The sequence below is a fragment of the Salvelinus alpinus genome, chromosome 1 (assembly GCF_045679555.1).
Source record: "Salvelinus alpinus chromosome 1, SLU_Salpinus.1, whole genome shotgun sequence".
Lineage (NCBI taxonomy): Eukaryota > Metazoa > Chordata > Actinopteri > Salmoniformes > Salmonidae > Salvelinus > Salvelinus alpinus.
Genome location: NC_092086.1, coordinates 39,965,152 through 39,986,730, shown reverse-complemented (window position 1 = coordinate 39,986,730; position 21,579 = coordinate 39,965,152). Strand labels below are relative to the sequence as shown.

Below are 21,579 nucleotides of genomic sequence, written 5' to 3'. Positions count from 1 at the left end.
GATATTTAAATCCAGAAATGAACGAGAGAAGTCCACAGGATCAGACTTGAATATTTAATGGTTAACTGTAACCAAATGAAGATCCAGCTGGATGAAAAAGGACAGATGTTGATAACTCAAGACAATATAACATATATCCACAGACCCATCTTAAATAAGGTGCCTCTAGCAGGTCTCAGTTCCGTCTGAGACACACAGACCTCTTTCACATTCACGCAAGGCTCTCCTTCACCTCACCTCTTCAAAACCACTGTTCCTCCTTCCATAACACAAAGCCAGGTGTGCGTGTTTAATGTGAGAGCAGCTTGAACTGAGTAGGTGTGACATTCCTGAGAACGACAGAGATGAAACCCAGGTTACAGCCAGGGATCACATTCACACTGAAACGACACAAACATTTACAGTACAGAGGACACTACACAATCATACAAGTCAGGGTTAATAATTTGAAAGTTCATGAGGAAGATAGAAACACAGCATAGAAGAGTTCATTCCCCCTGCTAGAAGTACTGTAGCGTGCCCAAATATGGAACATGTTTGACAGGGAAAAAAACAGACCATTTTTGATGACCATGTAGATAATTAATTTCATTCATGTTACAATAAGGAAGACCAGAACCCCTTAACAATGGTTCTGCATTTTATGGAAATATTGAAAATATTGAAGGAAAATCTGTACAAAGAACTTTGGTTGAATATGATTCTGCTCCCAGATATACCTATAAGTATACAATATACATATTTAGATACTCTAATTTAAATACTAGTTGGACTAATCTACATTAAAATGTTTTTCTTCAAAAATAGTGTACATTATTAATATCTTGCATGTCATCCCTCGGCTGTACAAAGCACGTATAACTCCTTATACTGACAGTGTGGACAGTGACGACAGCTAAATATGCTTTGACGAGCAAAGGTCTTCTTCCCTTTTGTATAAACAATATTATCCAGCACTTCTACATGTTTTACATAGCTTCATAAAACCAGACATGATATAGCATCTAGTCATTCTGTATTACTAAAGATTAACAGCACAAACGTACTGGCACCATGCCTTGAGGAAGACACAAACGTACTGGCACCATGCCTTGAGGAAGACACAAACGTACTGGCACCATGCCTTGAGGAAGACACAAACACACTTTCATTGTGGTCAACTTGGTAGAAAATTGATAAAATACAAGAGTATTGAAAATATCAACAAGGTCCAATTGATTGGTCAGACATAGTGAAATACAAAGGTCAAATGACAGATACAGCGTCTAATACAAATGGTAGTGTATGGTAATATTCTGTCTAGGAATGGTTCCTTTATAGGACAGTATAAAAACACTTCTCCCCATTGTCTCTCTCTCTCTCTCTCTTTCTACTGCTACAGTGGCCAAACAATGACTTTACACAGAGGTGGATACTGTGAGAAAGGAGGGAAAGAAAGGCACACCAACATGACGAAGAAATGGAGGATGTTGGGTAGAATAAAAAGGACAACACAGTTTAACTCGTGTTATATGAAACAACCCAATACAACGGTGTACTGGTACAGTATGTTGTCCACCCCTCATGTATCTACAGTCAGTCAGTCAGGCCCTGTGTTGAAACCAACAGGGTTGTTGTGACTGATGCCAATGCACTGTAGAGCAGAGTTAAGTGCTGGTGTTGAAAGGAGAGGAAGGGGCAACATGGAGGCAGGGAGGAGGGAGATGGATCCACACTGTTCATTAAAACCATCCCAGTCCATGGCACATCCTACAATGTAGTCCCATATGTTTTCTGTTAGTCTGGTGGTGGGGGTTGGTCTGTAGTTTTAAGGGCGTCGGGGTCGGAGATAACACTTAGGTGGGGTGACCTGCTCCATTCTCCCTCTCATGGTCATTAGTACTTCCTGAGGTGAAGGGTCAAGGGTCAGTAGGCTGGTCAGTGGAGTGGATAGAGGGCTTAGTCCAGCATGGCATCCAGCTGGTCAGCAAGGTCATCAAACATGTTGCCAATGTCATCCAGAATGTTGCCCGCTGACTTCATTGTGTTAGCCCCACTGTCAGGAGGTGGAAAAGAAGCAGGGTTAAGTCATGGAGATAGATAGGAGGACTCTAGTGCTCAAAAGCCTGTTTTATCAAGGGCAGTGCCATTGAGGACTTTCACCATTTTGAAGTAGTCAAATATGGGTTAAGGAAGGATCACATAATTCCATCCAGGTCATCAGGTGGGACCTGAGCAAACATTCCATAACTGCAAGTGACAGTAAATCCCCAACCTTGGCTTTATACCTGTTCAGACAACACACTCCAGCTGCAGTATGCACTCTTTCAGTTTGTTTACCAACTCATTGAAGTAGTAGAAGAAGAAAACTGACTACTTCAAAATGGAGATGGCCTCAATGGCGCTGCCCATGCTCTCACAGACACCATAATGGGACAGATACAATGTTGCATGCATGCTACTTCAGTTCACATAAACAGTAGAGTGTATATGGCCTGTAAATACAGGAAATGGTGAGGTGTTTATCATGTTCTCTTACCCGTCAGTGCTGTCCTCCTGGGTGAGTTTTCTCTCCACAGCCTGCAGTGCTGCCTCCAGAGAGGTGCTGGTCTGCTCCAGCCTCTGTTGCTGCACCACCTCTAACCCCAGGCCAGACTCTACCCCTGGGCCTGGGCCAACCACACAGACCTGGGGCTTGCCTGTCTGGGCTGCCTGGCTCTGAAGCCCTGGGGCTGGGGGACACCGGCTGGGTGTGGGTGATGGTGGGGCTGAGAAGGCAAGACTTTGTACCACGTTGACAGTCATAGTGGGCGGCACAATGGCTGTTGGACAGGAAGCAAAAGCAGAAATTCAGAATTGATAATAAAAACAGAAAGACATAATAATGAGATTCCACGTGTAATAAGTTACCTGTAGCAGCAGCCAGACTGTGTCGGGACGGTTTTGGGGCTGTGACGGGGGGTCCGTGGGAGCTGTGAGGCTTGGGGGAGACGGGGGGTTTGAGGGGTGTGCCTGTCACTGCTAGGTTCTCCAGCACCTCCAGACTGGCCTCACTGATCCTCAGACTGACCAGACTCACCTCCTCACAGCTCTGGGACTGGGGCCTGCTGCCTGGACTGGAGTCTGACCCTATCTGGCCCTCATAGTCACTGGTGGGAGAGCTGCCAGCATGGTCTTTAGGCTTGTATCTCCGCTTCACAGTGTCTGACTCCTTCAGGTTAAACTCAGGCACCTCCAGGGCTGTCTTGGTGGGCCAGTTCTTGTCTGCCGGGATCTCCGCAGTGCTCTCGGCCCTGGGCGGCCCTCCCACCTTGGGCCTCTGCTTGATGGTGAGGTTGCCCTCCTCGGCGAAGGGGATACACTCGCTGGAGCTATTGTGAGGGGATGAGGAGCCATCCAACCCCGGTGCCTTAGGTTCCTCCTCCTCAGAGTCTGACTTCACCCCTCGCTCTGGGTCTGGGTAATGGTCTGGGATGTCGGTCTGGGCTGGAACATATTCGCTCTGCACCCTCCTCCTCATCCCTGCGGAGGCCTCTCTGGGCTCCAGTCCTGAGGGGGTGAGGCTGGGGAGGGGAGGCTCTGGTTGGAGGAGGTCCAGCCTGGGCCTGGACAGGTTCTTCCCCTCAGTGGAGGCCTCCAGACAGGCTGCGATGCTCCTCACGCTACCTGGGCTGTCTGTCTCCACCCCCCCAGGAGAGGGCGCCATATTCTCAGTGGACCCAACGCTGGGGCTGCTGCTCACCGAGCTCAGTCTCTTGGGCGGGGCTGGAGGGGGACCCTTTTTACGAGCGCGCACGGCAAAGGACTGGCTACGTCCCACAGTGCCGTACTTTACGGGTGTGGTCTGCATGCCTGCCAGCTGGCTGCGTCCGGGCCGGCGGGTCAGGGTGGCGTAGGACCCTAGGGTGCTAGATGGCGGAGCCAGGTCGTCATCGTCTTCATCTGGTTCGCCGTCTGACAGGGCATAGCGTGTCAGGCTCTGGCTGCGCTTCTTAGGCGGGGCCAGGGTCATGGCGTGGTAGGTGTGTGCCAAGGGCTTGGTGGGCGAGCCGTGGCCCAGGTCGATGCTGCCACAGTGGGAGTGGAGGTAGCTGAAGCCCCTCTGGGCCGGGGAGCCCTGGGGAGAGGAGCCTAGGGAGTGAGACCCGGGGCCTTTAGGCTTGGCTGGGATGGCTGGGTACTTGAACACTGTGGCTGCCCCCAGGGGGACCTGCTTGGGAAGCTGCTGCTGTAGTATGGACCTCTGGTCCCAGCCTTCTGGAATGTTCCTCTCCTTGGCAGGGCTGCTGTCAGCACTGAGGCTGGTGGAGGTGCTGCTGCTGCCTAGGCTCTCCTGTGAGCGGCTGTGGGGAGTGATGGAGGCCGTGGGGGGGTCCTGGGAGCGCCCTGAGCCCCTGGACCGGGCGTCGATGCTCTCTTGGCTCCGAGACATGCCCACGGCACTCTTGATGGCCAGGCCCTCCTGGTAGTGGCTGGACATGGCTGTCTGCAGCTCAGCGCTCAGCTCGCTGTCCTGGAAGGTCAGCATCTTGGGGGTTTGGGGCGAGGGGCAGTCGGAGGCGCTGTCCGGGGGCTCGATGGTGACCAGGTGAAGGGCTCCAGGGGGCTTGCGGCGCAACGTGCCCTGGCCAGATTCTGCAGCCAGGATGGCCCTCTGTATGTCACACAGCTTCTTCACGGCCAGCATCATCTTCTTCTGGTGGCCCAGCTTGGTGATGCCTATCTCCTGCAGGTCCTCCCAGGTCAGGTCCCGTACGATGCTGATGGAGTCATAGCCGTTCTCTGACAGCTTCCTTTGGTACTGAGGCAGGCCTATGGTACTCAGCCACTCCCCCAGGTCTGCCTGGAGTAGGAGAAGAGTCACAGTCAGACCTACACAGTTGAAACCTTTATGAAAGTAATGTAAAACCTGACTTGCACACAAAAACAGACAGACAGACAGACACATGCATCAGTAAGACCTTACCGGGATGTATTCAGGCAGCCACTCTGGGATGCTGAGGTTTCCTATCTCGATTGAGATCTTCTTGCGGTGGCCTGGCTTGGTGACACCGATGGCCGTCAGGTCCTCTGGGGTCATCCTGCTGATGGTGGGGACGTCGTAGCCGGCCGTGATGAAGTTCCCAATGTACTGCTCCAACTGGAAGTCACTCAGCCACTGGTAGATGGCCTCTGCATCCTACACCAGAGGGGAGGGGTTGAGTATCACATTGACATCAATTACTGGCCTATTCACTGTCCTCCTTTCTTTTAATAGATACATTTATTTCACTGTGGCATACAGAGTACACAGAAAAATACAATCATGGGTTGTAATGTGTGGCAAACATGGACAATATTTCCTGTCATGTCCTGTCCTGTCCTGTCCTGTGTCTGTCCTGTCCTGTACTGTGTCTGTCCTGTACTGTGTCTGAGTCTCACCTTGCCCTCCAGTAGCTGCTGAGGACGTACAAACTGTGGGGAGACAAACTGCTGTTCCCCTGGTCTCTGTATGTTCACCATCGGCCTCCGAGGAGCACCCAGAACCACTAGACAAGAAAACACACTGGAGAGTTAAATGAATGGTGTTCAGGATGTTTTCTACCAATAAGCACAAATCAAACTAGAAAGGTGAAGTTTCAGGAGAAATGTTGTGGTATGTAACAGTAATGAGAGAAAGGGCTGGTATTCCTACCTGCAGTTAGGTCAGGCTGTTTATTGGGGACTGTTTGCCCTGAGTCACCAGCAGAGGGCGCTGGCTGCACATCAAAACAGAGCACAAGACAGCACAGCACAGACAGCACAGGAATAAACAATCTGTTGACTGGCACTACATACAAAGACAGTAAATCACAATATCACATTTCCTCTGTTCATAGCTGTGAGTAAGGTTTGCAATTATTTTAGCATTGTTATCCATCTCAATAAGACTAGCCAGGATAAATAAAGCTGAAATAACAATTGGACCAGTACTTTGGCTGTGTCTTGGAGTGCGGTGGTCTGCTGGTGTTGTCCGTTGGGGGCAGTGTTACTCTCTGTGCTCTGTCCACTCCCAGCACTACGGGTGCTGCCCACACTGCCCGTACTCCCTACACTGTTCCTGTCACCTGCTACATAGGACCACAGGAGAGGAGGATGGAGAGAGGGAGAAGAGAGAGAGAGAGATAGATAGAAGTGAGGGACGTTAAAGACAACCGTGGTGGCTGGACAGCGAGAGGGAGAGCAAAATGAGGTACCTCCCCTCTGTGTCCTTCCAGAGCTCACGTCAACACAGTCACACACACATCCACATGATTCTAACTGAAGCTGGCAGAGGATGGGAGAGGTTGGGGCTGTGGACCCTGTCACTGAGCCAGCCAAGTCATCACAGATCAGGGTGGTGGCACAGGCCAGGACAGGATGTCATTTGCTGCCATACGAAGCCAAGGGAGATGGTTGCATGGTGGAGCGGAGCTGCAGGCATAGAGCAACAGCAGCCAAGGGTACAGAACTACAGGGGTAAACTACAACTACAGTCCTGCAGTAGGACAGATGAAAGGTCATCCACAATGGAAAATTCCTACAGCGGAGTACACAGGGCACCCATTAAGCTTGCAGTGTCCTGTAGACTGTCGAAATTGTCAATTTTTTTGGGTCACTGGAACAGAGGTTTCCTGGTGGTCCCATCTTGTGGCAGCAGGGAAAACAGCAGGAGCTATGGGAAGCTCAGTTTGAAGCTGGCACATGACAAAGGTAGAGCATGGGGACAGGGGGCAGAGACAGCTAGCTATTGTCATGGGGGGACAGTGGAGGGACTCTTACCCGCGGTGTGTGAGTTCCTGAGCACCCAGATGTCCTCCAGGGGACAACCAGGCTGAGAGAGGCTGCTGGGAGGCCGACCTATCAGACATAACAACACTGTTGGGCCATGGGGGTACCATGGCCCACGGAGCAGCACTGGGGATTGGCTGGGCCTGAGCATGAGAGGGGTTTAGAGGGGGCGAACATAGGTGTCCTTGTGCCCTCACCACGGTTCACAGTGGTGGGGAAGTTGTCTGGCTGGTTAGGGGGCTGAGTACCGTATATAGGTTTCGATGTGCGTCTGTCCTCTGAGTGCATGTATAAGGGTGTGTGTGTGTATATACCTGGGTTGGCGCCGAGGCCGATGGCGTGGGGGAGGGCCAGGTGGGGATTGTTGGGGGTGTACAGTGTGTAGGAGTCGTCGGTCTGGGGGGCTGAGCTCAGACTGGAGGAGAGGGGGGCTCTGGAGAGGAGCTGGTGGTGCTGGGTGGGCAGAGAGGCGTGCCGGGACAGGGTGCCCCCTACAGGGTCAAACAAGTAGGACACAGACAGAGAGGAGGTTAACGCAAGGTTAGAGGTGGAAATGACATGGTATGGATGGAGAGATGCTGAGAGAAGAGGAGGAGGAAGAGAGAAAAATAGGAGCAAGGGATGGATTGAAAGCATGAGGGATTAGTCCAACCAAGGCAGTCTGGGAAATGGGGTGTTCTCTGGAGCGGCCAACCTGTAATACAGAGGGGCCACCACTGCTCTTCCAATGCAGTGATGTGTAGCGATACAACCTATCAGAGTGTGTGTGTGTGTGTGTGTGTGTGTGTGTGTGTGTGTGTGTGTGTGTGTGTGTGTGTGTGTGTGTGTGTGTGTGCGGAGCCAAGGGAGAAACAGTTCCTTCAGGAAGTATTCATACCCCTTGACTTATTACACATTTTGTTGTGTCACAGCCTAAATTCAAAATTGATTCAATATATTTTTTTTTATCTCACCCATCTACAGTGGGGAGAAGTATTTGATACACTGCCGATTTTGCAGGTTTTCCTACTTACAAAGCATGTAGAGGTCTGTAATTTTTATCATAGGTACACTTCAACTGTGAGAGACGGAATCTAAAAATCCAGAAAATCACATTGTATGATTTTTAAGTAATTAATTTGCAATTTATTGCATGACATAAGTATTTGATACATCAGAAAAGCAGAACTTAATATTTAGTAGAGAAACCTTTGTTTGCAATTACAGAGATCATACGTTTCCTGTAGTTCTTGACCAGGTTTGCACACACTGCAGCAGGGATTTTGGCCCACTCCTCCATACAGACCTTCTCCAGATCCTTCAGGTTTCGGGGCTGTCGCTGGGCAATACGGACTTTCAGCTCCCTCCAAAGATTTTCTATTGGGTTCAGGTCTGGAGACTGGCTAGGCCACTCCAGGACCTTGAGATGCTTCTTACGGAGCCACTCCTTAGTTGCCCTGGCTGTGTGTTTCGGGTCGTTGTCATCATGCTGGAAGACCCAGCCACGACCCATCTTCAATGCTCTTACTGAGGGAAGGAGGTTGTTGGCCAAGATCTCACGATACATGGCCCCATCCATCCTGCCCTCAATACGGTGCCGTCATCCTGTCCCCTTTGGAGAAAAGCTTCCCCAAAGAATGATGTTTCCACCTCCATGCTTCACGGTTGGGATGGTGTTCTTGGGGTTGTACTCATCCTTCTTCTTCCTCCAAACACGGCGAGTGGAGTTTAGACCAAAAAGCTCTATTTTTGTCTCATCAGACCACATGACCTTCTCCCATTCCTCCTCTGGATCATCCAGATGGTTATTGGCAAACTTCAGATGGGCCTGGACATGCGCTGGCTTGAGCAGGGGGACCTTGCGTGCGCTGCAGGATTTTAATCCATGACGGCGTAGTGTGTTACTAATGGTTTTCTTTGAGACTGTGGTCCCAGCTCTCTTCAGGTCATTGACCAGGTCCTGCCGTGTAGTTCTGGGCTGATCCCTCACCTTCCTCATGATCATTGATGCCCCACGAGGTGAGATCTTGCATGGAGCCCCAGACCGAGGATGATTGACCGTCATCTTGAACTTCTTTCATTTTCTAATAATTGCACCAACAGTTGTTGCCTTCTCACCAAGCTGCTTGCCTATTGTCCTGTAGCCCATCCCAGCCTTGTGCAGGTCTACAATTTTATCCGTGATGTCCTTACACAGCTCTCTGGTCTTGGCCATTGTGGAGAGGTTGGAGTCTGTTTGATTGAGTGTGTGGACAGGTGTCTTTTATACAGGTAACAAGTTCAAACAGGTGCAGTTAATACAGGTAATGAGTGGAGAACAGGAGGGCTTCTTAGAGAAAAACTAACAGGTCTGTGAGAGCCGGAATTCTTACTGGTTGGTAGGTGATCAAATACTTATGTCATGCAATAAAATGCAAATTAATTACTTAAAAATCATACAATGTGATGTTCTGGATTTTTGTTTTAGATTCCGTCTCTCACAGTGGAAGTGTACCTATGATAAAAAATTACAGACCTCTATATGCTTTGTAAGTAGGAAAACCTGCAAAATCGGCAGTGTATCAAATACTTGTTCTCCCCACGGTATATACAATACCCCATAATGACAAAGTGGATTTTTTTTTTGTAGTACATTTTTGCAAATGTATTAAAAATGAAATTCAGAAATATATAATGTACATAAATATTCACACCCCTGAGTCAATATATGTTAGAATCACCTTTTGCAGTGATTACAACTGTGAGTCTTTCTGGGTAAGTCTCTAAGAGCTGTGCACACCTGGATTGTACAATATTTGCAATATAAATATAAAATTCTTCATGCTCTGTCAAGTTGGTTGTTGATCATTGCTAGACAGCGATTACCATAGATTGTCAAGGCAATTTAAGTCACAACTGTAACTAGGTCACTCAATGTCTGCTTTTATTTTTAACAACCAACTACCAATAGGTTCTCTTCTTTGCGAGGCACAGGAAAACCTCCCTGGTCTTTGTGGTCGAATCTGTGCTTGATATTCACTACTTGACTGAGGGACCTTACAGATAATTGTATGTGTTGGGTACAAAGACGTGGTTATCATTTAAAAAATCATGTTAACACTATTATTGAACACAGAGTGAGTCCATGCAACTTATTATGTGTGACTTGTTAAGCACATTTGACTCCTGTACGTATTTAGGGTTGCCATAACAAAAGGGGCTGAATACATTTCAGCTTTTAATTTTCTATGAATTTGTAAAGACTTCTAAAAACAAAATTCGGGGCGTGAATACTTTCTGAAGGTACAGTAGGTGCAGAGGGAGAATTGAAGATGGGTCTCCCGTTCCCCTGATCTTTTGTTGTGGTGACAGATTTGCAGAGAAGACAGAAACCTGTCATTTGTCTCTGACTGCAGTGCTGAACTGCTCCCTGTTCTGTCAAAGCTGCTCCGTGAGTGTCACCACGCCAACCTATTCACTCAGGGATTTGTCCCTCTAGTGCACATCAAAGAGGTGGTGTGGGGCGGAATATCTTCTTCTGTGATGTTAGGTTGGTAACTGACACCTTCTGTTAATCTAACCGGTATTAGAGCTAGACTGCGTGGGTAAGGGTGGGAGTTTTTACATAGTGTACAATAGCAGATGACTCCTGCAGTTCCAAGCCATTTCCCTTTCCATTTCTGGCTTAATCCTGCAATGTGAGTGTGCTGACATGTCTGGGAGATGAGTGTGTGAGTGAGTGTGTGTGTGTGTGTGAGTGTGTCTGTGTGTTGATGTTCCGACATGCCGGCAGCTGACTCAACAAGCTACGAATCCTCTGTTTCCTGCGGGTGCCACGGTTACGCAATGAAAGAGGCAAATGTCAGAGGGCTCTCTCTCTTTGCCCATTGCTTTCAGATGGGAGTGGGGAATGGCTAATGATTACACTGAACTTATAGGGTGTGTGTGTGTGTGTGTGACTGACCTGAGCGTCTGCTGATGACCTCTACAATGTTCGGGGGGAAGTAGCCCACCCGGTCGGTGCCCCTCTGGCTGTCGTGGATGTGCCCCTTCCAGCGCCCGTCCAGGTGCTGCTCTAGGACCTGCCAGGCAGCCAATCAAAACAAACATTAAGACAGGTCTAAACCAATCAGATGGCTATTACTACCCAGTGTCTCTCCATACCGAGGCAGGCAGGTCTGTGAAATTCTATAACAACGTGGTGTTATTTCCACTGTTCATGTACGTGTGTAGGAGTGTACCTGACCTGAAGTGTGCAGTTCTGGGACAACGACAGAAAGCACATGTTCCAACTTGAAACACATTCCACGTGTTAACAACTTCATCTGTGTATCTTTGTCTCTGTATGGTTTGTTTTCATAATGTCAAAGATGTTTTACATAAGTTGGGAGGGTGGAACAAAAGCAGCGCCACAACCCTGAGATCAACTGTAGTACAATAACAAACCAAAAGAGAGAGAACCAAAAGGTCAAGCACATAAACAGATGATGACAGTAGTCATGTGTTTCTGATCATGTTCCATTTGTCCACATGAGCTGCTAAAACCCAGGCCATTGTCTCTGCTCCCTAATTTAGCAGCCTTAGTCAGAGGATACAAGCCAAGGGACAGGGTTAGGGGGCTGAGGGTATGGGGGAGAAGAGGGGTGTTGGGTTGTGTGTCTGGTAAAAGATGTGGGTAGAGGGGGAAATAGCATGTACTGAATGGGCAGGTTTGGCAGCAAAAGAAAAATACATTTAAATGAATTGACCCGTCCAAGTTGGCAAAACATATTTTTCTAAAGGCCTAAACTAGCTAAAGGCACATGTGCGTGGGATTTATTTTACAATGCATTGTTTTCAATGATAAAAACCCTGCAGGCTCCGACGCCTCGCTCAATTACAACGGCTCTATTTTTGCTTTTTATCGCTGGCGCTGTAGTCACACAAAATTAAATATTTTGTGTAATTATTCACTTTTTTCCGAGCTCATTTGAAATGGAAGATGTAGCTAAGATTTGTGGCTTTACCATACATGCTAAATTAGACCAATTCATCCACTTACAGAAACACAACATCGCAATCAGCCTGTCCAATCCTCACCCGCCTCGCTCCGCCCAACCACTTTTTGCATTTTGGTTCGGCACCAGTCCCCACTAAGAAGTCAGCTAACCTTTTGCCCAGAATCTAACATGTACATGTGTGTGTGAGGTGTGGAAAGGTTAGGTGATGGGTGAGGTGGATGGCCTGAGGGCAAGGTTTATGAATTGTTTCTCTCTGGTATTGAAGCAACCCCCCACAGCAGCAAAATAGGCCGACACACTCCCAAGAAGGAAAACAGGCTAGGTTTCATGAGACGATGTGTATGTGTGTGTGTGAGAGACAGTAGTAGTAGTAGTAGTAGTAGTAGTAGAGTCATTGCTGAGGAAGTGATGGATGAATACGAGGGCCTGTTCCTACCCGTCTCCCTCTCTATCCGGGCTCAAAGAGAGCCATCCTTCAGATATAGGGGCTCACTGTACTCTCTCCCTATAAACTAGTTCCCCCTCAGGAATATGGATAGTGAAGTTCACCTGTTGTGCACTATACCCCTAAGGACCTACTGGACCTTGAACTGATAGATGACATGTACATCAGGTTCAGTACAGTGAACTGATAGATGACATGTACATCAGGTCCAGTACAGTGAACTGATAGATGACATGTACATCAGGTCCAGTACAGTGAACTGATAGATGACATGTACATCAGGTTCAGTACAGTGAACTGATAGATGACATGTACATCAGGTTCAGTACAGTGAACTGATAGATGACATGTACATCAGGTTCAGTACAGTGAACTGATAGATGACATGTACATCAGGTTCAGTACAGTGAACTGATAGATGACATGTACATCAGGTTCAGTACAGTGAACTGATAGATGACATGTACATCAGGTCCAGTACAGTGAACTGATAGATGACATGTGCATCAGGTCCAGTACAGTGAACTGATAGATGACATGTACATCAGGTTCAGTAGTGAACTGATAGATGACATGTACATCAGGTTCAGTAGTGAACTGATAGATGACATGTACATCAGGTTCAGTACAGTGAACTGATAGATGACATGTACATCAGGTTCAGTAGTGAACTGATAGATGACATGTACATCAGGTTCAGTAGTGAACTGATAGATGGCATGTACATCAGGTTCAGTACAGTGAACTGATAGATGACATGTACATCAGGTTCAGTACAGTGAACTGATAGATGACATGTACATCAGGTTCAGTAGTGAACTGATAGATGACATGTACATCAGGTTCAGTACAGTGAACTGATAGATGACATGTACATCAGGTTCAGTAGTGAACTGATAGATTACTTGTACATCAGGTTCAGTACAGTGAACTGATAGATGACATGTACATCAGGTTCAGTAGTGAACTGATAGATGACATGTACATCAGGTTCAGTAGTGAACTGATAGATGACATGTACATCAGGTTCAGTAGTGAACTGATAGATGACATGTACATCAGGTTCAGTACAGTGAACTGATAGATGACATGTACATCAGGTCCAGTACAGTGAACTGATAGATGACATGTACATCAGGTCCAGTACAGTGAACTGATAGATGACATGTACATCAGGTCCAGTACAGTGAACTGATAGATGACATGTACATCAGGTTCAGTAGTGAACTGATAGATGACATGTACATCAGGTCCAGTACAGTGAACTGATAGATGACATGTACATCAGGTTCAGTACAGTGAACTGATAGATGACATGTACATCAGGTTCAGTACAGTGAACTGATAGATGACATGTACATCAGGTTCAGTACAGTGAACTGATAGATGACATGTACATCAGGTTCAGTACAGTGAACTGATAGATGACATGTACATCAGGTTCAGTACAGTGAACTGATAGATGACATGTACATCAGGTTCAGTAAGTGAACTGATAGATGACATGTACATCAGGTTCAGTACAATGAACTGATAGATGACATGTACATCAGGTTCAGTACAGTGAACTGATAGATGACATGTACATCAGGTTCAGTAGTGAACTGATAGATGACATGTACATCAGGTTCAGTAGTGAACTGATAGATGACATGTACATCAGGTCCAGTACAGTGAACTGATAGATGACATGTACATCAGGTCCAGTACAGTGAACTGATAGATGACATGTACATCAGGTTCAGTAGTGAACTGATAGATGACATGTACATCAGGTTTAGTACAGTGAACTGATAGATGACATGTACATCAGGTTCAGTAGTGAACTGATAGATGACATGTACATCAGGTTCAGTACAGTGAACTGATAGATGACATGTACATCAGGTTCAGTAGTGAACTGATAGATTACTTGTACATCAGGTTCAGTACAGTGAACTGATAGATGACATGTACATCAGGTTCAGTAGTGAACTGATAGATGACATGTACATCAGGTTCAGTAGTGAACTGATAGATGACATGTACATCAGGTTCAGTAGTGAACTGATAGATGACATGTACATCAGGTTCAGTACAGTGAACTGATAGATGACATGTACATCAGGTCCAGTACAGTGAACTGATAGATGACATGTACATCAGGTTCAGTACAGTGAACTGATAGATGACATGTACATCAGGTTCAGTACAGTGAACTGATAGATGACATGTACATCAGGTTCAGTACAGTGAACTGATAGATGACATGTACATCAGGTTTAGTACAGTGAACTGATAGATGACATGTACATCAGGTTCAGTACAGTGAACTGATAGATGACATGTACATCAGGTTCAGTAGTGAACTGATAGATGACATGTACATCAGGTTCAGTAGTGAACTGATAGATGACATGTACATCAGGTTCAGTACAGTGAACTGATAGATGACATGTACATCAGGTTCAGTACAGTGAACTGATAGATGACATGTACATCAGGTTCTGTACAGTGAACTGATAGATGACATGTACATCAGGTTCAGTACAGTGAACTGATAGATGACATGTACATCAGGTTCAGTAGTGAACTGATAGATGACATGTACATCAGGTTCAGTACAATGAACTGATAGATGACATGTACATCAGGTTCAGTACAGTGAACTGATAGATGACATGTACATCAGGTTCAGTAGTGAACTGATAGATGACATGTACATCAGGTTCAGTAGTGAACTGATAGATGACATGTACATCAGGTCCAGTACAGTGAACTGATAGATGACATGTACATCAGGTCCAGTACAGTGAACTGATAGATGACATGTACATCAGGTCCAGTACAGTGAACTGATAGATGACATGTACATCAGGTTCAGTACAGTGAACTGATAGATGACATGTACATCAGGTTCAGTACAGTGAACTGATAGATGACATGTACATCAGGTTCAGTACAGTGAACTGATAGATGACATGTACATCAGGTTCAGTACAGTGAACTGATAGATGACATGTACATCAGGTTCAGTACAGTGAACTGATAGATGACATGTACATCAGGTTCAGTACAGTGAACTGATAGATGACATGTGCATCAGGTCCAGTACAGTGAACTGATAGATGACATGTACATCAGGTTCAGTAGTGAACTGATAGATGACATGTACATCAGGTTCAGTAGTGAACTGATAGATGACATGTACATCAGGTTCAGTACAGTGAACTGATAGATGACATGTACATCAGGTTCAGTAGTGAACTGATAGATGACATGTACATCAGGTTCAGTAGTGAACTGATAGATGGCATGTACATCAGGTTCAGTACAGTGAACTGATAGATGACATGTACATCAGGTTCAGTACAGTGAACTGATAGATGACATGTACATCAGGTTCAGTAGTGAACTGATAGATGACATGTACATCAGGTTCAGTACAGTGAACTGATAGATGACATGTACATCAGGTTCAGTAGTGAACTGATAGATTACTTGTACATCAGGTTCAGTACAGTGAACTGATAGATGACATGTACATCAGGTTCAGTAGTGAACTGATAGATGACATGTACATCAGGTTCAGTAGTGAACTGATAGATGACATGTACATCAGGTTCAGTAGTGAACTGATAGATGACATGTACATCAGGTTCAGTACAGTGAACTGATAGATGACATGTACATCAGGTCCAGTACAGTGAACTGATAGATGACATGTACATCAGGTCCAGTACAGTGAACTGATAGATGACATGTACATCAGGTCCAGTACAGTGAACTGATAGATGACATGTACATCAGGTTCAGTAGTGAACTGATAGATGACATGTACATCAGGTCCAGTACAGTGAACTGATAGATGACATGTACATCAGGTTCAGTACAGTGAACTGATAGATGACATGTACATCAGGTTCAGTACAGTGAACTGATAGATGACATGTACATCAGGTTCAGTACAGTGAACTGATAGATGACATGTACATCAGGTTCAGTACAGTGAACTGATAGATGACATGTACATCAGGTTCAGTACAGTGAACTGATAGATGACATGTACATCAGGTTCAGTAGTGAACTGATAGATGACATGTACATCAGGTTCAGTACAATGAACTGATAGATGACATGTACATCAGGTTCAGTACAGTGAACTGATAGATGACATGTACATCAGGTTCAGTAGTGAACTGATAGATGACATGTACATCAGGTTCAGTAGTGAACTGATAGATGACATGTACATCAGGTCCAGTACAGTGAACTGATAGATGACATGTACATCAGGTCCAGTACAGTGAACTGATAGATGACATGTACATCAGGTTCAGTAGTGAACTGATAGATGACATGTACATCAGGTTTAGTACAGTGAACTGATAGATGACATGTACATCAGGTTCAGTAGTGAACTGATAGATGACATGTACATCAGGTTCAGTACAGTGAACTGATAGATGACATGTACATCAGGTTCAGTAGTGAACTGATAGATTACTTGTACATCAGGTTCAGTACAGTGAACTGATAGATGACATGTACATCAGGTTCAGTAGTGAACTGATAGATGACATGTACATCAGGTTCAGTAGTGAACTGATAGATGACATGTACATCAGGTTCAGTAGTGAACTGATAGATGACATGTACATCAGGTTCAGTACAGTGAACTGATAGATGACATGTACATCAGGTCCAGTACAGTGAACTGATAGATGACATGTACATCAGGTTCAGTACAGTGAACTGATAGATGACATGTACATCAGGTTCAGTACAGTGAACTGATAGATGACATGTACATCAGGTTCAGTACAGTGAACTGATAGATGACATGTACATCAGGTTTAGTACAGTGAACTGATAGATGACATGTACATCAGGTTCAGTACAGTGAACTGATAGATGACATGTACATCAGGTTCAGTAGTGAACTGATAGATGACATGTACATCAGGTTCAGTAGTGAACTGATAGATGACATGTACATCAGGTTCAGTACAGTGAACTGATAGATGACATGTACATCAGGTTCAGTACAGTGAACTGATAGATGACATGTACATCAGGTTCTGTACAGTGAACTGATAGATGACATGTACATCAGGTTCAGTACAGTGAACTGATAGATGACATGTACATCAGGTTCAGTAGTGAACTGATAGATGACATGTACATCAGGTTCAGTACAATGAACTGATAGATGACATGTACATCAGGTTCAGTACAGTGAACTGATAGATGACATGTACATCAGGTTCAGTAGTGAACTGATAGATGACATGTACATCAGGTTCAGTAGTGAACTGATAGATGACATGTACATCAGGTCCAGTACAGTGAACTGATAGATGACATGTACATCAGGTCCAGTACAGTGAACTGATAGATGACATGTACATCAGGTTCAGTAGTGAACTGATAGATGACATGTACATCAGGTTTAGTACAGTGAACTGATAGATGACATGTACATCAGGTTCAGTACAGTGAACTGATAGATGACATGTACATCAGGTTCAGTAGTGAACTGATAGATTACTTGTACATCAGGTTCAGTACAGTGAACTGATAGATGACATGTACATCAGGTTCAGTAGTGAACTGATAGATGACATGTACATCAGGTTCAGTAGTGAACTGATAGATGACATGTACATCAGGTTCAGTACAGTGAACTGATAGATGACATGTACATCAGGTTCAGTACAGTGAACTGATAGATGACATGTACATCAGGTTCAGTACAGTGAACTGATAGATGACATGTACATCAGGTTCAGTACAGTGAACTGATAGATGACATGTACATCAGGTTCAGTACAGTGAACTGATAGATGACATGTACATCAGGTTCAGTACAGTGAACTGATAGATGACATGTACATCAGGTTCAGTACAGTGAACTGATAGATGACATGTACATCAGGTTCAGTACAGTGAACTGATAGATGACATGTACATCAGGTTCAGTACAGTGAACTGATAGATGACATGTACATCAGGTTCAGTACAGTGAACTGATAGATGACATGTACATCAGGTTTAGTACAGTGAACTGATAGATGACATGTACATCAGGTTCAGTACAGTGAACTGATAGATGACATGTACATCAGGTTCAGTAGTGAACTGATAGATGACATGTACATCAGGTTCAGTAGTGAACTGATAGATGACTTGTACATCAGGTTCAGTACAGTGAACTGATAGATGACATGTACATCAGGTTCAGTAGTGAACTGATAGATGACATGTACATCAGGTTCAGTACAGTGAACTGATAGATGACATGTACATCAGGTTCAGTACAGTGAACTGATAGATGACATGTACATCAGGTTCAGTACAGTGAACTGATAGATGACATGTACATCAGGTTCAGTACAGTGAACTGATAGATGACATGTACATCAGGTTCAGTACAGTGAACTGATAGATGACATGTACATCAGGTTCAGTACAGTGAACTGATAGATGACATGTGCATCAGGTCCAGTACAGTGAACTGATAGATGACATGTACATCAGGTTCAGTAGTGAACTGATAGATGACATGTACATCAGGTTCAGTACAGTGAACTGATAGATGACATGTACATCAGGTTCAGTAGTGAACTGATAGATGACATGTACATCAGGTTCAGTAGTGAACTGATAGATGGCATGTACATCAGGTTCAGTACAGTGAACTGATAGATGACATGTACATCAGGTTCAGTACAGTGAACTGATAGATGACATGTACATCAGGTTCAGTACAGTGAACTGATAGATGACATGTACATCAGGTCCAGTACAGTGAACTGATAGATGACATGTACATCAGGTCCAGTACAGTGAACTGATAGATGACATGTACATCAGGTTCAGTACAGTGAACTGATAGATGACATGTACATCAGGTTCAGTACAGTGAACTGATAGATGACATGTACATCAGGTTCAGTACAGTGAACTGATAGATGACATGTACATCAGGTTCAGTACAGTGAACTGATAGATGACATGTACATCAGGTTCAGTACAGTGAACTGATAGATGACATGTACATCAGGTTCAGTACAGTGAACTGATAGATGACATGTACATCAGGTTCAGTACAGTGAACTGATAGATGACATGTACATCAGGTTCAGTACAATGAACTGATAGATGACATGTACATCAGGTTCAGTACAATGAACTGATAGATGACATGTACATCAGGTTCAGTACAGTGAACTGATAGATGACATGTACATCAGGTTCAGTAGTGAACTGATAGATGACATGTACATCAGGTTCAGTAGTGAACTGATAGATGACATGTACATCAGGTCCAGTACAGTGAACTGATAGATGACATGTACATCAGGTCCAGTACAGTGAACTGATAGATGACATGTACATCAGGTTCAGTAGTGAACTGATAGATGACATGTACATCAGGTTTAGTACAGTGAACTGATAGATGACATGTACATCAGGTTCAGTAGTGAACTGATAGATGACATGTACATCAGGTTCAGTACAGTGAACTGATAGATGACATGTACATCAGGTTCAGTAGTGAACTGATAGATTACTTGTACATCAGGTTCAGTACAGTGAACTGATAGATGACATGTACATCAGGTTCAGTAGTGAACTGATAGATGACATGTACATCAGGTTCAGTAGTGAACTGATAGATGACATGTACATCAGGTTCAGTAGTGAACTGATAGATGACATGTACATCAGGTTCAGTACAGTGAACTGATAGATGACATGTACATCAGGTTCAGTAGTGAACTGATAGATGACATGTACATCAGGTTCAGTACAGTGAACTGATAGATGACATGTACATCAGGTTCAGTAGTGAACTGATAGATGACATGTACATCAGGTTCAGTACAGTGAACTGATAGATGACATGTACATCAGTTCCAGTACAGTGAACTGATAGATGACATGTACATCAGTTCCAGTACAGTGAACTGATAGATGACATGTACATCAGGTTCAGTACAGTGAACTGGTAGATGACATGTACATCAGGTTCAGTACAGTGAACTGATAGATGACATGTACATTAGGTTCAGTACAGTGAACTGATAGATGACATGTACATCAGGTTCAGTACAGTGAACTGATAGATGCCATGTACATCAGGTTCAGTACAGTGAACTGATAGATGACATGTACATCAGGTTCAGTACAGTGAACTGATAGATGACATGTACATCAGGTTCAGTACAGTGAACTGATAGATGACATGTACATCAGGTTCAGTAGTGAACTGATAGATGACATGTACATCAGGTTCAGTACAGTGAACTGATAGATGACATGTACATCAGGTTCAGTACAGTGAACTGATAGATGACATGTACATCAGGTTCAGTACAGTGAACTGATAGATGACATGTACATCAGGTTCAGTACAGTGAACTGATAGATGACATGTACATCAGGTTCAGTACAGTGAACTGATAGATGACATGTACATCAGGTTCAGTAGTGAACTGATAGATGACATGTACATCAGGTCCAGTACAGTGAACTGATAGATGACATGTACATCAGGTTCAGTACAGTGAACTGATAGATGACATGTACATCAGGTTCAGTACAGTGAACTGATAGATGACATGTACATCAGGTTCAGTACAGTGAACTGATAGATGACATGTACATCAGGTTCAGTACAGTGAACTGATAGATGACATGTACATCAGGTTCAGTACAGTGAACTGATAGATGACATGTACATCAGGTTCAGTACAGTGAACTGATAGATGACATGTACATCAGGTTCAGTACAGTGAACTGATAGATGACATGTACATCAGGTTCAGTACAGTGAACTGATAGATGACATGTACATCAGGTTCAGTACAGTGAACTGATAGATGACATGTACATCAGGTTCAGTACAGTGAACTGATAGATGACATGTACATCAGGTTCAGTACAGTGAACTGATAGATGACATGTACATCAGGTTTAGTACAGTGAACTGATAGATGACATGTACATCAGGTTCAGTACAGTGAACTGATAGATGACATGTACATCAGGTTCAGTAGTGAACTGATAGATGACATGTACATCAGGTTCAGTACAGTGAACTGATAGATTACTTGTACATCAGGTTCAGTACAGTGAACTGATAGATGACATGTACATCAGGTTCAGTAGTGAACTGATAGATGACATGTACATCAGGTTCAGTACAGTGAACTGATAGATGACATGTATATCATGTTCAGTACAGTGAACTGATAGATGACATGTACATCAGGTTCAGTACAGTGAACTGATAGATGACATGTACATCAGGTTCAGTACAGTGAACTGATAGATGACATGTACATCAGGTTCAGTAGTGAACTGATAGATGACATGTACATCGGGTTCAGTACAGTGAACTGATAGATGACATGTACATCA

At 44.7% G+C, this 21,579-nt stretch overlaps 1 protein-coding gene across 6 annotated transcripts in view; it reads right to left on the bottom strand.

Annotated features, from left to right (window-relative positions):
* Nucleotides 1-40: 40 nt before the first annotated feature.
* LOC139575779 (caskin-2-like) overlaps nucleotides 41-21,579 on the bottom strand; it is a 92,420-nt gene continuing 70,881 nt past the window's right edge. For 4 of the 6 annotated variants that reach the window (XM_071401069.1, XM_071401088.1, XM_071401079.1 and 1 more), the window contains 10 exons: nucleotides 10,691-10,808; nucleotides 7,083-7,259; nucleotides 6,760-6,837; nucleotides 5,932-6,068; nucleotides 5,654-5,717; nucleotides 5,401-5,507; nucleotides 4,946-5,158; nucleotides 2,890-4,822; nucleotides 2,519-2,801; nucleotides 41-2,035 (listed from right to left, as the gene is read on the bottom strand). In XM_071401069.1, coding sequence (XP_071257170.1) covers nucleotides 1,939-2,035; nucleotides 2,519-2,801; nucleotides 2,890-4,822; nucleotides 4,946-5,158; nucleotides 5,401-5,507; nucleotides 5,654-5,717; nucleotides 5,932-6,068; nucleotides 6,760-6,837; nucleotides 7,083-7,259; nucleotides 10,691-10,808 — 3,207 coding nt within the window. In that variant the 3' untranslated portion in view covers nucleotides 41-1,938. The remainder of the gene's footprint in view (nucleotides 2,036-2,518; nucleotides 2,802-2,889; nucleotides 4,823-4,945; nucleotides 5,159-5,400; nucleotides 5,508-5,653; nucleotides 5,718-5,931; nucleotides 6,069-6,759; nucleotides 6,838-7,082; nucleotides 7,260-10,690; nucleotides 10,809-21,579) is intronic. The other 2 variants (XM_071401096.1, XM_071401114.1) reach the window with 2 other exon arrangements.